Genomic DNA, 19,303 nt, shown 5'->3' on the forward strand with positions numbered 1-19,303 from the left:
CATTCTGGCTACCTGTAATACATAGGCGCAATATGGTATATTCTCTATCACACGCTAACTAGGGAATGTTGTTACCTTTACACTACATGTACATTATCGATATCTGTCGACGAAATAATCTTAGCAATGGTTCTTAACTTAAGTGACTTTACATCTTTACACTGTCAATTCTTATAATGATATATGAAAGAATGTACATTTATATTCAATTAATGATAACCAGGATGAGTTCAGCGCAAATTAAACTACTAAGTCAGTGATTTATTGACATTGATGAAAATGTAACTTCTTTATTACAAAAGTGTCACCAAATATCTTGTAATAACATGCAAGAGGATACTTGACTCTTGTAGAAACATAATAGAGGATACTAGACTTGTTATTACATATAGAGATATAGACTGTAGTAATATTGATAAGGTTAGTGAAGATGAATTCGTTAACTTATATTCAGTTGGTAACTAACTATTTATAGAAATTGATTAATGCATCATTTTCTATTGCAAGATTATTGTCAAATATCCTACAATCAATATTTAGATATTAGTGTCTTGTATCAATATATTGTGGTAGCTAATTATTTATATTAATTATTCAAACAATCAATTTTTGTTGCAAGATCACTGCCCAATACAGCTGTATCTTACAATCCATATTTCAGGGAGATAACTCCTGTAAACAAAGAGCTCAAAATCTACCTAGTAATAATACGGCGAAATATTTCACTATCCGATGCCGCGATAAGAGAGTTGAAATTGCAGAAATTGCTCGGTTATTGATACATTTGAGTGCTTCCACCTTTCCATATAGAGTTATTGAGGAGGGATGGTGGCGTTAAACATACTGCCAAAAATGAAAATATATATTTTTTAAGTGCTACTTTTGACATTTCCTTAATCATGTATTAATGCATATCTGTTCTCTAGATTCAGAAGAACATGTAATAATATACAAATATATCGAAGGTGCAATGAAACATCGGTCAATGATACCGAGGGTCAAATATTCTGGACTATTACACAGACTCCAATGATATACTTGTTTTATTACATAATCACTAAAACATACTTCGAATCTCTGAAATCTCGACTTTCCATTAGGCCTAGAAGTCAACATGACTATCGTCGGGCAGTGTTGACATCTAAGTGAGGTAGACGCTGGAAAAGGCAAGACTTAATTCTGAAACGTCACAGGTATTCAATGGTGATTACAGGGGCATGTCTAGTCTTATATTACAAACAGACAGAAAACCTGTATCAAGGGAAGCATCCGATCGCCATTGAAATTCTCACCTATTTTTTTCAAACTTGTTTTTACGTACACAATCTCCACCTACCTACATAATTCTACTACCGATCTCTTCTGAAGACTTCTATCTATCGATTCATACACGTTTTATATATGTAACATCCTATCGTAGTTGTTGAAATCCAACTTTAATCATGACATGCGAAAAGTTTTCCAGCTTCCCAAAATTGCCTTACGGGCGCTTGACCTTCATCTCTTTCGTCATTCAACACACCTTTTGGACGATACATATTTCTCAGAGTACCATTTGGTACATCAAGCACACCTTAAGTATTTCAGAGAGCTATGTTAGAATTTTTAGATACTTAGATGGTGTTGAAATAATAGTTGTGGATATCTTTATTGGGGGCGAAACACGCTAGAAACTGCTATGAAAGCTAATGTGAAACCCAACAAGTCGAAAGGCCAGATAGCAGTGACAGAAATAAACTATGTTGGACATACACTCAGTGTTCAAGGTTTGAAACCGGATGCAGAAAAGGTAAAGGTAACATGAAATGTCAGACCCCGAAGACAAGGAAGGAGTGATGAGGCATATGGGTATGGTACAATATGTAGTAAAGTTTATACCAAACTTAACTGAAGTCAGTGCACCAGTTCGTCAACGCTTCCCATGTTGAAACGTCGTGTACGTGAGACACCCGTGCTGAAGTTTCATGACGTGAAACAACATGTAACGTTGTCTGTTGACCCATTATCTACAGGACTCGGAACAGAACTACTATAAAACAACCTACAGGTAGCATACGCATCCAAATCTTTCACAATAGCACAAAAACATTACGCTCAAATTGAAAAAGAGATGTACCGATAGTATTTGGTACCAGCAAGGCTCATCAGTACAGCTATGGAAAGAAAGATTCTATTCAAACATATCATAAGCCACTTGAAATCATAGTGAAGAAACCATTATACAAAGCACCAATCCGGCTACAGAAAATGCTGCTGACGATGCAACCCTATGACCTTGACATATATTATGTACCCGGAAAGGAACCTAATACCACCGATGCATTACGTAGGGCACACATGCCTGAAGGTCGCGACACAACAACCCAGGAGGAGGATTATGTAATTATCGGATTATCAGCAGTCTCCGGTGAGAAATCAGTGAGATAAGCAAGGAAAAGGTAATAGATCCATCTCTCAAAATCGTCAAATCATTAGTGTTATCCGGATGGCCCAATCACTGGTCTGATATTCCGTCACCAGCTTTAGAATACTGGCATCGTCACGATGAGCTTATTGTGTGAGATGGTGTGATCTTGAAAGGTGAAAGGCCTGTCATCCCATGTGCTATGAGATGTGAAATGTTGGAGACAATTCCTGAATATCATTTAGGTGTAAAAAAAAAAAAACTTAGGCAAAGGGTTAGTGATGTCATATTTTGGCCCACAATATCAAAAAATGTATCTGATGTAGTATCACGCTGTGCTATTTGTCAGGAAAACAGGATAAACAAGCCAAAAGAACCCCTAATACCACATGAAGCTCCGTCGAGACCATGGTCAAAAGTAAGTGGTGATCTGTGTCAGATAGATGGTGATCATTTCTTAGCACAAGTAGAATTCTTTGAAGTGTCCAAGTAAAAGGATAACAAGAATCAACTGCGAAACAGTTTGCACGCCATATAATTATTTATCTGCTGATTATTGACAATGATCCATAATTCGATTGTCATGAATTTCGGAAATTTTCAAAGGAGTTCGGATTTGAGCACAGAACACAGTCCCATGTTTCCACAATCCAATTAAATGACTGAAAAGGTTGTACAAACTGTCAAACTGTTACTGAAAAAAAGCTAAACAAGATGGACGAGATCCATGTCTGGCCTTATTGGATCCAAGTAATACACCACGAGACTCTAACCTAGGATCACAAGTGCAAAGGCTGATGGGTCGCAGAACCAAAACTCGGTTACCTACGTCGGAAACACTGTTGATACCAGAACTAGTTGTAAATGTGAAGGAAAATCTGGAGAGTAAAAGATTACTTCAAAAACAGTGTCATGACACTGAAGCAAGGGAGGTAACACCATTTCAAATCGGACAAAATGTCAGAGTCCGAATCAAACCTGGTTATTCTCCCTGGATACCTGGACGCGTAGTCGGGAAAGGCTCAGCACCGCGCTCATACATAGTGAAATCATGGCGGGACTTATAGGCGAAACTCTAATCACAGTCTTCAGTCGAAAGAACATTTTAGCAAGAACCTTCTTTATGTTAATCCTCAACGCAGTTTAATTGCATGAGAATCAACTTGACGTTCCAGACACTACTGAAATACACCCCGAGTTGTATCGCGAGAACTGTGACATTCCACAAAATCTTAACGAGGAATCTCCAAAGCCAGCTGTCACGACCAGAACATCTCGTGGAGGGAGTACTTGACTAAATACAGGTTATGTGGGAATCCAGTAAACTGTTTATTTTCCAAGTAGATTTCCCAATTTAAATGGTTGACAATATAAAGTCTGTTTAAATGAACTGTGCTAAACATAGAAATAATAATGATAGTTCAGTATCTTAAAATTCAGATTATTAATTGCTAATTACTTATAATCACAAATTATTATTATCTTCATAAAAAAGGGAGATGTAATGATATCACATGTTGTCCATGGTATACTTATGTGGTTATTAGTATAACCCATCATGTGTGTAGTTTTGTAACGTCATGGCTCGTAGGAGGGCCTCGTTTTGAATAAAACATATGTTCACAGTCCGCCATCATTCGAGTGTTAATTACACACACAATGATATACGTGCACATCACATGCTGATACGTATTATTAGTTCCCTACTGGGAACTGGGGGGGGGGGGGGGGGGGGGGCTAGTTTTGGGGTTTTTTCCGTCTGTCCTTCGGCACATTATCTTGTCCAAGCTCTATCTCCTACATTACTTGACACTGGAACTTCATACTTGAGGCATTGGTTCACTTAGGTATATCGGTGGTATATCAATGAATGTTTACCTTTGAGTCATATATGTATAGACTTGATATATGGTGCATTATAAGAGATTAGTGGACGCTTATTATTTCAGATTTTAATGAAGTTTGAAGGATCGAAGCACAGGTACATATGTATTATGTATTAAGGGTCATCTATATAGCAGAATAATGTTGAATTTCAAACACGAATAAATAGCTTAAAATTTGCACAAAAATAGTCATGTAATATACCAAAATGTTTGTTTGGACATGTAGTGTCTTAAAATCACAACTAATTTGATGTAGATGCTAACAATTTCTTCTATAGAGTTACTTTGTGGTAAGTTGTAGCATGGAATAATTCTAAGCCACAAAAATAACCAAACCTGAAAAATAGTCCAGCTGTTATGCTCACAGGTGTCTATAGCACAGGGTAGGAGCATTTGTTTGACCGGATTTGACTTTATATAGGTATAAACACATATTTAGTTTTGATCTTGAAATGCAAATGGCGGCTGTGGATGATATTACACAAATATGGCATAAAGGGAGGCATTTCAGCCATTAAAAATGCTCCTATGTCATACATTTAAGACATCTGATTATAGTAAGAATGACCATTTTAAGACAAATTGTCAAACTGGTGAGTTTTGGGCCTTTTTCAGAAATATATGTCTTTTACCCCAAACTCAACGGATGAACATTTTTTCCTAAAAACAGTCTTCCTGCCATGTCTAGAGTTCTCTATAGTATCTAATATGAGCATTTTTGGCGTTTGAAATACCTTCTTATATGCCATAATTGTCTGATCTTATTCACAACCGCCATTTGCATTTCAAGGTCTAAATAAAATCAGTGTTAATACATATCATAAAGTCCAATCTAGTCAAACCAATGCTCCTAGTTTGTGCTTTAGACCCTTGTGAGCAAAACGACATGACTGTTTTGCACAATAAATGATATACGAATGAGTTAATTATGTCCCCCTGAAACATGCATTTTTCCCATGTTTTGTTGAAATTTACGAACTACTGAACAAATTGAATGTCAACAGCAAGGCCCAACGTTTGACATGATACATATCAAAATTGTATCAAGTTACTTCTATTAAATTGCATCCTAGTAGGGATGTATAGCCTTGTAAAATATCAACTGTTTTGGTTGGATTTGCTGTTTAGATGCCCCTTAAAGGTATTACATGTACATGAAAGATGCACTTCAGATTTTTAGTTACTACCGCAGACCGTTTGACCCCTGGAGGAGGCTGGGCCTAACTAATATCAGTGCTATTTATAAGTCACCACTGCTGTGATGTTAAATGCTGGTCAGTGGGCTTGACCATCACACTAGGTTTTATAATACTTATGATGTGTTATATATTAACATAATAATTATTATTTCAGAAAAATAAGTTAAGGTTTAGTACATCATTTATCAAAGATGTAAAACACTAACTTATTTCTTAAGAGCGCAGATGGTCCAGGATATTCCTCCAAGAGTGTTAAAAAGTTTTTGGTTTTAAATTCTTATGTCCTTTCGTTTGGGATTCCTTCAAACTCACTTACAGATGTGTACTCCCTATCAACATTTTCGTTCCAGGCTAATACTGCAAGATGTGTACGTCTTTATATTCTCTGTCCGAAAAAAAACAATATTTTTTTTATCGTGGTACAACAAAATGGCATTGTTGAATGACTCTACATAATGAGTATCCAAACATTGTACATAATCCTGTGGAGTTTTACATTTTTGCAAAAAAATGAATTGCCTTTTCCAAAATACATACTGCAGCAGAATCAGTGAACTGTTCTTTCGTTGGCTGATACAGCTCATCATACCTGCATCTTGATTAAATAGAACAGTTCTCATGGTGTCCTTTGTTCACGATATTGTCTAAATTCTTTTTAAGGTGTTGCACAGAACCATCACAGGTCTTCATGGCGTAATGTCTGCGAGTTTTGATAGAGCCAGCTTTGTCTGATAACTGAGGATACCATCTAACGCCACTGAATTGTTTTGGTACAGTTGTGTTTTTCTTCAATTGTTTTGAAATTCCTTTGGTTGTATACCAGGTGTTATTAGCATTAGATACCAAAGAATGTCCTACTGCCAAATATTTGCTTATCGAGGAATTTCTGTCATGACCATAAACATCAATATTTACATTTTTAGAGTCAAAATGCTCATACATTCTCTTAGCACTAAACAGCTCATGGCGCTGACTTACATGGTCATCTGTGACAGTCACGACAGCTACCACTTTGTAGGTCTTGGATCCAATAGCAATGACATCACTCTACTTAGCATTCTTTCGCCATCCATGTCTAGCGTCCGATAATATTGAGATCCCTTTGTAATAGTTGTCTTGTTCTTCGGTGTCCTCTTCGTTCATTGTCCTGATTGTCATCTGTGTCCAGCAGTGTAGCAGTGACTTCTTCATTGATAGCATCAACGATAATGGAGTTAGCAAGTTTGCAAATCTCCTCACAGAACATCTCATTCTTTTCTTCAAAACAGGATGAGGCACATATTCCTAAATTTGCTGCCTCACAGAGAAATTTTCGTATTGGGCATATCTCATACCTGTTGCCATTAAAGCGTGGGCAAACCACATGTTGACCAACATGTTACCCCCAGATATATGTGGCGAGGTGTCACATTTAAAAGTATGATAGTTCGCACATTTAAAAGTAATCTTTCCAGCATGACCTTGATGTGTATGTTCACTGATGTCCAGCATATGTTCACATCGGCTTTTGTGGTTTTGAATTGCACAAGTAAAAACCTCATCCAGAAGTTCTCTATTATTTACATGAGATAGTTGCCCTTTTATTATTAGTTTTATGGAATCCATTTTGTTGAACAACACTTTTTGTCATGACTGGATGAAACAGTAAACCGTATTACCCCAGTCATGGCTTGTACTTCCTTATCTTTTCTGATTTCTTTGTTTCATTGCGTCACCAGAGTCAGATGGCCTTGGGGTTCTGGTATTGTCTTTCCTGTGGTTAACTCTAATTCTCGATACACCTTGTGCATCCATAATGATACAGTTTTTATATAATTTGTTTCAGCTGTAGTTGTGAAAAAAATGAAAGTGACCAACTTTTTCTGAATCCAATTCTATATTATGGCTGGGTTATTTCAATATTACTTCAAAGGCAGGGATTGTAGGTGGAGTAATTTCCTATATAATAGATGAATAAAAAATGTTTTGTTTTGCCATGGATATCATTTGCACACCTCCATATCATAGAGTTGCATTTAACTTTACTTTTTTGTAAGATATATTTGTAAATGCATGTAATGCAATATCCTCCTTCTGCACCCTTTGACCATTCATATAATACAACGATGGACTCCTCTGGAATGGTCACTTTGTTAATGTTGTATAGGGGAAGTTGGCATGTTATGTAACTTAATGGGTTAAAATACAGATAAAACTCGCTAAAGTCATATTTTTTACGTTGAAAATGTCACAATATTTTTGTTTAATTGATATTAAATTATTGTTACTCAAATCATTCCAAAATGTTGACTTTTGAAGTAATGTCCGAGTTGGATTACCAAGAATTAGGTAATGGCTAAACAAAATCTATTTATAGATATTACAGAGGAACAAGTGTAAACAATAGAAACTTTATTAGTACATAACAACTCTGAGCTTGATGATGCAGTAGTGGAGAAACAGTGGGTCATTGATGATAAATCAAAGTGTAAAAAGTGAGGAACACATTCTGACCACCATGTGTATATATATATACATGTATATACAGGTCAGTACTGAGTTTTAAGAAGCATCTTGAGTTACGATTTGTAATTGTAACCTTAAGGAACGTTAAATCCCCGTCCTACTAAACCTCGTAACTTAAGATACTTAGTAAAACTCAGCCCAGGGCATTAACCCTGACACTCCTTTTTCCAGACGATTGGCAGGAAGTGTTATGTAATCCCTTTAATAAAGTGATTTAACGTTACTTAAGGTTCCATTACAAATCGTAACTCAAGATGCTTCTTACAACTCAGTACTGACCTGACTTCGAAGGGTTAAAACATGTTGAATTTGTGCATTGTTTTTGTAACCCTTTATTATCATTTCTACACAAACATGGCTAGGTCCCAGAAAGAAAACAATTATGTTTTGTGACATGTTGGAGAACTACATGTGCCCATATCCTGACAGCTAGTAAACCATAGATGGGCCATTAATGGAATATTATATATAAAATCAAGATGGGCATTTAGTATATTTTAAATTGGAATGCACATCTTAGGATATACTCGGGGGAGGGGGGGGGGGGGTAACTACTGGCCACGTGATAAAGCACGTCCTGGTGTTGTTTTGTGTTTACATTCTAGGAAAAGTAGGTAATCTTAGGTCAGATTTTTCATATAGGGAATAGGTGCAATTTCAAATTCTACAAAAAACTTGCTCACTTCAGTTTTTTATTCTAAATATTCTTACTATTTAGTATCTGTTCATAATCATGAAGTAATCATAATTGTTCATTGACACTTTAACTTTACCCACAACATTTTTTGTGAATTTCTATTCTTTATTTTTCTTTAAAATTTTGATTTTACTGAAAATATTGTCCGAGATCTTTCCTGTTGCTAAACACAAGGCATTTTCAAATTTAGGCTCCGCCCCCTTCCTTTTAAAATCTGGGCCCCAGTTAAGCTAGGTAATTATAAATTAATGTATTGACTACTGTAGGTTTACTAGATTCAGGTTTCAATAAATACACCGTTAACACCAGGTATATAGTATACGCTGTACATGTATATATAGATATGCAAAGATTGGATATACATCAATAACACATATACAAACACCTCATGTATATCGCATGTGTGTACTTTATTATTATAATAGGGCAGTAACAATGTGTAACCACAACCTGTTCCATTCAATGCACCGCCGCTGTAAATGGGAACATTACAAGCGCTTTACCAATAGTGATTTGTCTCCAGTCTTTTACAGAGATTTACTAGGGTGTTTCTCTTTGTTTGTGAGTTAACTGCCGCTACTAAACCTCAAGATGACGTTCAGAGATGTAATACTTTCAATGCTTGTCGCTGTACTTGCTGCGGGTCTTGTTTTGGTAGAAAGGAAATTAACTGATGCAATCGACGCCTACCGTAGCAACACAGAAACCAACGTACTTTCGGTTTCCGTTAATAAAGCATTGACGGAAGCCATGTTGGAACAAAATGAAGGTTAGTTTTATTGACTTGTAAAACATGCACTATTGTTCACTAGCTAAAGATGGCATATTGTCGTTACTATATAGTACAAGGTATACGTAGGTTGATTGATCTGTTGTGAGCCTCGTAATGAAGGAGGTTCTCAAGGATGTTCTTTTTAAGTCCTCTTATTCTCTTGCTATATAGGGCCGTGTACCGAAGGAATGGTCTAATTTGGCTAGTTTATATCGACGAGGTAGCACTTAAAATAAACAAGACAATCGGCTTTTGCAAAATAGACAAAATCGGTTAGGGTGAAAGAGTATATCATTGCCATGGCTGCCGTTCATGTTTGTGGCTTTAAATTGATTGAGCATCCGCCTTATTCGCCTGATCTCTCTTAATCTGACTTTCATCTATTTCCAAAACTGAAAACAGCTATTTAGGGTATCCTAACCCTAACCTGTAACCCAAACCCTAAATTACAGTGGATGACTCTGAACAGCCAAGAAAGGAGTTCTATAAAAGTGGCAATGAGGCCCTTAAACACCAATGGCAAAACTGTATATAGATACTGAAGGGGATTATGTTGAAAAATAATACAATATGTCCGGCAAAATTCAAATCCTTCAGTATGAGGCTCACAGCTTATCAATAAGCCCTCGTATATCATACGAAGAACGAAGAGCAATTTTCTTGTGTGAAGTTAACAGCAGCCGATCATCTAAGGATTATACAATGCATAGGACCAACAGTTTTAATGTTTACGAGGCGACGGAATATTCGAAAGAAATGTCGTATTTGAAAAAGGGCGCAATAGTCTAATAATTCATTGCATTTTATGATGTAGAAATCGCAATCATAATTTCATTTTATTTTTTCGACAACTGTACTATATTTCTCTGATTGATGAACACATTTACAGTATGAAAATGCATATTCGACAATGTATCTATACATACATATATGTTAAATTTGATCATCAATGAATATTTCAAAATTGATCAAAGTTTTGTTAAGAACGTTTTGTCGAACTTTTGACATTCTGCCTGGACGGATACGGGTTTTTTTCAGCACGCAAGTCTGACCTTAGCCAACTGAGTAAACTCAAATCCGAAATAGAAGAATTGAAGGATATGAAACTCTTACTGGAGGAGAAAATTCTCAAAGGTATGATATGAAACGACAAACGATCAATGATTTACTATAGTGTTCATTCAGTATGTTACGTCCTAAATAGTAGAGCGGGCAGTGTTTCTGGTGGGACAACAAAAGGGCTATGACATTTCGTAGGAAGGTCATGTGCTCTGACCCCAGACCGAGACAAGTAAACAATCTAAAAATAGGTACACGATTCTCTCTGCTTGGCTTCAGTTTCCAGTTGGCGATGCTACTGTGCCAAGATGTGACATTGCTGTACATTACAAAGGCTTCAGTCAGTGACCCATACGATCTGAGCTGTTCCTTTGACATAAAATTCAAGACAATCATTTTTTCAATTTTTGTTTGACAATGCAATACTTTTGGCCATTGGGTATCCTTTGAAAAGCAAAGAACGCGTGTGCTTCGCCGAAACACCTAGAGAAAACCCATTGTATTTGCTGCCATCCGCTTATTTTCCATCTGAAAATGAATGGTTAGCACGTTTCCGTATATTGTGCCGGGTCGGATGTTGTGATACCTTGTTCAGCTTATATTACTTTATAATTTTCAATATTAATGATCTTAATTGACGCTTCAAAAAAGACAAGGGTGGCTCAAGTGTTTGTTGGGATCTATTTGATAAATAAAAGTTACATAACGAGTGGTCGTTGTGTATGGCATTTCTTCCACTCTCGTTGGTTATTTTTCAAAAGTGTTTTTTTTTTTTCGTAACTTTAGAAAAATAACTAACAAGAGTTGCTACTTTTAGTTACTACTCTTTTTCTAATGCTCATCATTTTGGGAGCGAGAAACTTGTAGCTCTCACAAACGGGAGGCGTCTTTATATGACCATAGCTGAAAATATCAAACCTAAACAATCTCTGACTACACGTATTCGTTTTTATGATAAATATGATTCTTGTTTTATGTCAGTCGTCATTGTTATAAACATATGTATTATATATTATCTTCTTTACTTGTAAAATGTACCAGACATGTATATATTTTAATCGTCATGTGTATTTAAAATTTTCAGTGTATATGATAACATAACAAGCTGAAGACTATATGCACTATTAAGATACACGTAAATGAAGGCTTTGCCTGTTATTCGTTTCTTTGCAGCTAAAGCTATATAGAATGGTACGGATTACCTCTAATTCTGTATTATTCTGTTGTTATTCAGCTGAAGTGGCCACAACATACGTCCGATGGGGCCGTAATGATTGCTCGGGAAGTGCAACAGATTTGGTTTACTCAGGTGAGTGTTGTATAACTGTTACTTTGTGTGTGTTAGCATTGTATGTCTCCTATCAAATTGTGTAACACTAACGATAATGATTCGTCATTTTTCTCGTATATAATATCTTTCAGTACTTTGTTTTCCTATGATAGTTCATCACTAAATTACCTTAATATGTTTATGTATATTCCAATATTTTCTCATCTAGCATATTGAGTTCTATATATAATAAATGCAAAGGTGTCTATATGAATTACCATTGTCTTTACTATACATTTTAGAGTCTCTTGTAATGTAAGGCAAGGAAGCCGGCAAAAAGTTCTAATATATATCCTTGTTTTGATGAATTGAATGTTTGCTTTGAACAGGTGTTGCTGCACCTTTTTTATATTCGAATCTAAACATTTGGTAATGGTAACCGTAGTCAGGAGTGTAGAACGTGTATTTCAGAGACATTCCACATAAACGGAAACACGTTTTGATGACACGTATATATCCATTACACGATGCAAATTACGCTGTGCCGGTCAACGAGCATCAGATGTCTCATAGAACGTCTTATTCAGTGTTCAATTTAAGCGGATAATGTTCAACTAAAGGTGATATTCTATAAAAAAAAAAAACCTGATAATTATTTGAGTTATGTGGTATTTCATTTCCTTACATCTTTTAGAAATTATATTTTAGGTTATGTTGGTGGATCCCACTTCACCCATAAAGGAGCCGCCGTTGATTACGTCTGTCTTCCTTCTGATCCCTCCTGGGGACGCCATGCAAATAGGCCTCCTGGCTCTGCTGCCTTTATGTATGGTGCCGAGTATGAAGATACTATCATTTACAATGTGCCAGACAAAAACAGGGAAGTTCCCTGTGCGGTATGCCGCGCAAAAACCCGATCTTCTTTAATCATGATCCCCGCGCGAACCACGTGCTATACCGGGTGGGAGAAGGCATACCTCGGTTACTTATCAGCCGGTTATCATGACCACCATGCTGCTACCCAATATGTGTGTGTAGACGAAGATCCACAAACTGTTGTTGGTGGTGGAAATAACAATGATAACGGGAATACTCTTCTATCCTGTGCGAACAAGATGTGGCTCTTTAAAATGCCCCCCTTACGAAAATGACAAAGTTCTATCATGTATCGTTTGTATGAAGTAGACACGTCCAATAAACGAGGTTGGCTGGCCCTAAGTCATCGTGTTTCGTTCGATTTTGTTCGTCACGCCCACAAATTGTTCGACATTTTGAACTGCAAGTTCTACTGTAGGAATTTAGTTGAACTTGGCAGGAATGGTCCTCAGAAACTATCGCCTTGGCTAACACTCAGAAAGTATCGTCTTGGCTGTCACTCAGAAACTATCGCCTTGGCTAACAATGAGAAATTATCGTCTAGGCTAACACTCAGAAAATATCGTCTTGGCTAACACTCAGAAAGTATCGCCTTGGCTAACACTCAGAAAGTATCGTCTTGGCTAACACTCAGAAATTATAGCATTGGCTCACACTGAGAAAGTATCGTCTTGGCTAACACTCAGAAACTATCGCCTTGGCTCACACTGAGAAAGTATCGCCTTGGCTAACACTCAGAAAGTATCGTCTTGGCTAACACTCAGAAACTATCGCCTTGGCTAACACTCAGAAAGTATCGTCTTGGCTAACACTCAGAAAGTATCGCCTTGGCTAACACTCAGAAAGTATCGTCTTGGCTAACACTCAGAAATTATCGCATTGGCTAGCAATCAGAAACTATCGCCTTGGTTTACACTAAGAAATCACCGCATCAATTCCTACAGAATTTACGTAAGTCATACTTCCTTTTGATTTTATTCGATTTCTTGAAACTTTTATTGCATTTTTGCCAGTGAAATATAGAAATTTATCAAGCTAATGAAACACTCGCATGACAGAATATTTCGATATTTTTCACTCGTGCCATACTCTTGACATGTATGTTATATTAAGCAGGGAACCATTCAATATCCTCTATATATTATTTTGTATTTCGATGTATCTTATTTTGACAATTGATCTCCTCATTAAAGACAATTATTTTAATTTTAGCCCACTATAACCATATGGTGGCCAATTCAAATCGCCCTGTCTTCGTAGTCCGTCGTCCGTCCATAAACAATCCTCGTTATCGCCATTTCTTGAAAAGCATTGAGGGATATTTCTCAAACTTCATGTGGTGGTTCCCGTTCGTCCCTAGGTGTGCCAATTCAATTTAGATTGTTGGTCGGATAAACAAAATTGTCGATAGCCGACATATCTGATTTTAAGAATTGAATTTTCTTATCGCTGTTTCTTGAAAAGAACTGAAGGGATGTTTGTCAAACTTCACAAATTGGTTCCACTTATTCTTGTTATCAGATTAGTAAGAGGAAAAGAAGAAGGGAAAAGCAAAGGAGAGAAGGTCGGTCTGACATAGAACAAAATGAAAATTTCATGACGGGTGCCAAGATTCCTCTGGGATCTCTTGTTTTAACACAATATGGGCAGGAAAAAGATACTGAATTATTTACTGAATACAGCTTATAGTTGACGCTAATTATAAAGAAGAAACGGACTGTACAGAAAAATATTCCCTACAGATCATTATTAGCTGTAACGAAGTAGCTGACACCTGACATTAAAATGTAAGGTGCTATATGTACATGAAAAATGAACTATACTACATAAACAAATAGCAATTTCAGACAATTTTATAACGGTCAGACGAACCTCTATTTTCAAACAATTTTTTTTTTTTTTTTTGCAAGATGTCCGATTGGTTATGTGAAATAGGTAAACCAATCATACAGCTCCTTGCAAAAACTGGTTTGAAAATAAAGGCACTACCGTCTAACATAAGAGACGATCTCTCCCTCAGGGTGTTAATTACCAGATACAATTTAAGTGCCTATGACCTGCTGTACCGCTTATGCTACCGGAAATAGACTGGGACCGCAACAACTAGTGCGCCACGTGCACCTATTAGAACATCAATTGTTATTAAAGTAGTTGTGATATTTTTGTCTTAGATGGTTTTAGAAATTACTCCTTTGTCGAAATTTCAAATTCAACTGGGAATTGATAACGTGCAATTATTTTTAATTTAATTTCAATCACTTTCACAACTTATATACTACATCAGACCCGTTGTCACATAAAAGGATGCCCTGCCTTCTGACCAGTGGGTGATTTAGTTAGGAGCTCTTCTGATAGATAGGTTGATCCTACATCAGGAATCCTGTTTCGTCTGTTGAATGAAAGTCCTGAATGTCCAAGTACATGGCAAAGGTAAAGAATTTGGGGAGTTGACATTTTCTTCGATTATATATAACGTCTATTAGGCGTATTTTTTCTCCGATGCCGTCATTTACAGATTGGATACCGTTGCTATTTTCTATGGAAGGACTTCATTCTACTTTAATCCTGGTTGATTGCCGATTTCGTACAGTTGATGATACTCTATGATATATTTCGTCTTTATGATTCATGTTTGCCATTGACACAAGCGCATTAGGGTTGAGTAATTATGATGATTATACTTACCTGTCCCCGTGGACAGATGGACAGGACGACCAAAAGGTGTCAAAATAACTGAATTTCAGCAATCATCTTCAGGCTGATGTAAAGTCATTATCGAGCTAGTTACGAGACCATTTGGATGCACTACCCCTCATGCACGCCCTTTTGGCGGGATAAGTGAATTTGCAAAAGAACTGAAAAAAACAAAAAAAAAACGGTAATAAGATGCACCTCACCTATCCTCTTCATGCCCGCTGGCATATAAAGCGCCGATGACTTGCCTCCACTTGCCACTGTATCTGCCTGATCCATCCCAGCTTAGACCTTTCCTGCTCAGTTGTCCTCACCCATGGTTTTGGCCGGCCTACTTTTCCTTTCGTCCTGGCTACCATGTCTGTGGAGTAGTACTGGTCCAGGTGTTATCTATCCTTAGTATATCGCCAATCTTCTTCCATTGTCTGTATGTTCCTATTCTAAGATATACCTCTTAATTTGATGACTTGTATTGCCATCTTATACTCAGAAGCGTCTCCGACATCTATTCTTGGAGGAATCAATTTTATCTTCCACTATTGTTTTCCATGTTTCACTCCCATATGTGTTGTAAGGACTGGTAAGACCAAGCTGTTGAACAATTCAACTTTAATTTGGATGAAAATTTTTGAAGAACTCCCGATTTTCTTCAGCCTCTTGAACTGAGTTAGTTTTTCTTTTGAGAATGTCATCCCTCATACAGATTGAAGAAGTTTGGATATTAACTCAAGGTCATAGACTGACCAACCGAAGTACACAATAGGTCCGAAATCCATTGGGCTGACTATTAATTACGTCTCCGACCTAACATTCATTGACTGATCAACCGAAGTACACAATAACGTCCGGATTCCATTGGTCTTACTACTAGTATTAAACACTTCTCCGACCGAACATTCATTGACTGACCTACCTAAGTGCACAATAGGTCCGAAATCCATTGAGCTGACCATTAAACACTTCTCGAGCCTAACATCATACAAAGCTTATTTGTATACCGTTTAGGTAGATGATACTGTTTCCTACGTATTGTTGACATTCTCGTATCATGAATTTATATTTTATCTTCTCATTATGCAAACATTAATTGATTCAAAACAAGATAGCTTCCAATATATAGAATTATAAATATAATTCTGGCTAATATTCGGCAAAAATCATACAAGTTAGTATCTTATGTCTTTTTACTTACTTAATGATATTTTCCAGCACAGGTTCCTTGTCCTCTTCGCTAATCGTATGAGCATAATAATATTGATTAAATTTCACTTCCTGTTGTTACATGTATTGTCCCTTTGTAGTTGTACTACACTTCCGGTCTGTTCTAGTAGTCTTCCAGCCTGATTTAGATGTTATGTGTGTTTGAGGTTGCTGTGTGATCAGGCAAATTGTTCCATACTGCTGTTGTTATGGAAAAATGATTTTTTGCCGTAGTGATATTCCTGTGTATCTAGATAATATGGTTAGTTTTTCCTCTAGCTGGATCTTTCTGAGGTATCGGACCATATCCTTGTTAACTGTGTTGCCCCCTCATTGTGTTTTCCTCTCACTATCTTGTATATCTCTACAATATCACCTCGTATACGCCTATACATAAGGGTTGCCAGTTTCAACATATTCAGTCTTTCTGTATACGACATCTTTTCTGGTCCAGGTTGTCCTTGTTACTTATTATGCTGCTACAAGTGCAATTCTGAATGAAGATTTGCAAAAAGTAAGATGTAATCAAAAAAGAGATTAACACGGAAACCAACGAAACAAATTAAGGAAAAGTGCTCCGGAAAGATACATATCTTTTGATCTTCAACACTATGACAATTATATTGGAGATTTTCCATCACGGCGGAGGTAAACGGGAAGGGAGGTTTCAAGTGGGTTGTTTTTCAAGAGGGAGGTTCATCTCGGAGAATGAATATTATAATAATGTAACATAAATATCAACAAGCTCAACAAAGAATAACGTTATAATCATGCAGCCATAATTCTTAGTCAAAATCTATAGAACGGGGCAAAGCAAGACTACAGACGGATTCGCATGTATACCTTTAAACAAGTACACTAGATAAGAGGACCATATGTTCCGGAAGAGCAAGCGTATGCTGTTTCATCGACGGCACCCACATTACAAAATCTAGGTCACGGCGACACCCGCCATAGAAATCTAGGTCACGGCGACATCCGCCATATAAATCTAGGTCACGGCGACACCCGCCATAGAAATCTAGGTCACGGCGGCACATCCGCATTAGAAATCTAGGTCACGGCGACACCCGCCGTAGAAATATAGGTCACGGCGACACCCGCCATAGAAATCTAGGTTAAATTTGGTTTAAGCCACATTCTCCAATTGAGAATTTGGGTGATGAGAGTGCACATATCATGATATGTGAGTATCGAAAACGCCAAACTTCATATCGCATAATAGTCCATTTTTACAATGGCACGTTTTATCTAACTGGGTTATTGTCTTTAAATACATTGGTTTTTCTCTTGCATTTATTGCCTGCTTAAAATATAACTTTCTTCTTCCAAAATATACATCTCCGCTTCCAGTTTCTGTCTTCCTTCCGTAAGGATGTCTGTGGATATGTCATCTGGGTTTATTTCGTACACGAAGCGTTAAATACTTAATAGTGTTGGTGATTAAAATAGATCATTTATACACCGATATTTAGATAAGTAATGAAAATGTAAAACGGGTGGTCGTATGAGACAGTGGTAACACTATTCTTGTTCACCTAGGCGGGTTCTCCTGCCCGACCATGTGGGTTTTACCGGGTCATGATCTTTTAAAAAATCCTTAATGGTTAAAGGGAGATCACTCTGTTCAAATGCTACATTTTAAATTATGTTGTTTGCTAGACAGGTCTTACGTTCTTTACTGTTTTAAATCAGATCTGGTGAGAAATCGTCCAAATGATAAGACATTTGATTATACAGTATTATATAAAACCTTAACAGTAATGTAAAATATCTATTCTGATTATCGAAAGCAGAGATATATTCTTGTTGAACAGCAGTAGATAAAAAGTGTAGTCAAAATCAAACAATTTAATAAATGCCCTTAATAAGTAACCACGTCGATGACAGTGGTAAAATTTCAGATTCTCCTGCAGTTTACCTTTTACTTTGAAAGGAATTTCCCTGTTTGTTTGATATCTATTTCATAATTCAAACATTTTTTAAAAATATTTCTTGATATGTTTTAATCTCTTATAAAATTATAGTAAATAGTTGAAAACGGTTTTAGTTAACACTTTAAATTAATATTTTTCGGGAGCAAAGACTTTGTGTTGAAGTAAAAATTCATAGATATCATAACGGGTTTACGGCGTGTTGATAAATGGAATGACATTTAATCTTTCTGAAAACAAATTTGATTCGATAACTGCATGCTTGCTCCGAAAATTGCTATTTCCATAACAGATGTTGACCGGATCGCGACATCTGAGACAAGGAGGACTCGCTTTCACCAACGATCCTTAAATCAAGAAAATTCCTTAACTTGAATTTTTCAATAGGAAAGTAATGCAGAATTTAAGGACAAATTCTGTTAATGTTTCCCTATGGGAAATTTAAGTTGAGCAGCTTCCTGAAGGATTATTGATGAAACTGGGACCAGGTTGGATTATGAAGTAGTTCCAGATGTGATGAAATAATTGACAGATGTACGTTTTTGTTTCGGGTACACTTCCTAAATTTTAGCTTTAAGAATACATGTTTGATAGCCCAGCTTATAGTGGGAGCTGTCGACAAAGGAGAGAGCAGCGCTTCCCTTCAAATCAACACTCCTTAGAAGAAATAAGTTGGGTATAACTACTGTGATAATGAAAATAGGTGGCAAGCCAGAAACTACCTAGTAGACTTCCTAGACGTAGGCAAGGTGAGAATCACCTGTCCGGCCACCTGGGTTCCCTACGCCATCAGTAATATCTCTTGCG

General features: G+C 36.8%; 1 protein-coding gene across 1 annotated transcript; it reads left to right on the forward strand.

The window, feature by feature from the left end:
* The first annotated feature begins 9,071 nt into the window (after positions 1-9,071).
* Positions 9,072-13,015, forward strand: LOC117317565. The gene is made up of 4 exons (XM_033872395.1): positions 9,072-9,460; positions 10,502-10,597; positions 11,757-11,831; positions 12,501-13,015. The coding sequence occupies exons 1-4, from the start codon at positions 9,283-9,285 to the stop codon at positions 12,941-12,943; spliced, it is 792 nt and encodes a 263-aa protein (XP_033728286.1). The 5' UTR covers positions 9,072-9,282; the 3' UTR covers positions 12,944-13,015.
* The last annotated feature ends 6,288 nt before the right edge of the window (positions 13,016-19,303 follow it).

The sequence above is a fragment of the Pecten maximus genome, chromosome 19 (assembly GCF_902652985.1).
Source record: "Pecten maximus chromosome 19, xPecMax1.1, whole genome shotgun sequence".
Taxonomy (NCBI): Eukaryota; Metazoa; Mollusca; class Bivalvia; order Pectinida; family Pectinidae; genus Pecten; species Pecten maximus.

Bases quoted from the DNA above. Each gene is read 5' to 3' on its own strand.
- LOC117317565 (XM_033872395.1), top strand. From the start codon at position 9,283: ATGACGTTCAGAGATGTAATACTTTCAATGCTTGTCGCTGTACTTGCT. The intron at 9,461-10,501 runs GTTAGTTTTATT...GGTTTTTTTCAG, and splicing joins CATGTTGGAACAAAATGAAG to CACGCAAGTCTGACCTTAGC. The intron at 10,598-11,756 runs GTATGATATGAA...GTTGTTATTCAG, and splicing joins GGAGGAGAAAATTCTCAAAG to CTGAAGTGGCCACAACATAC.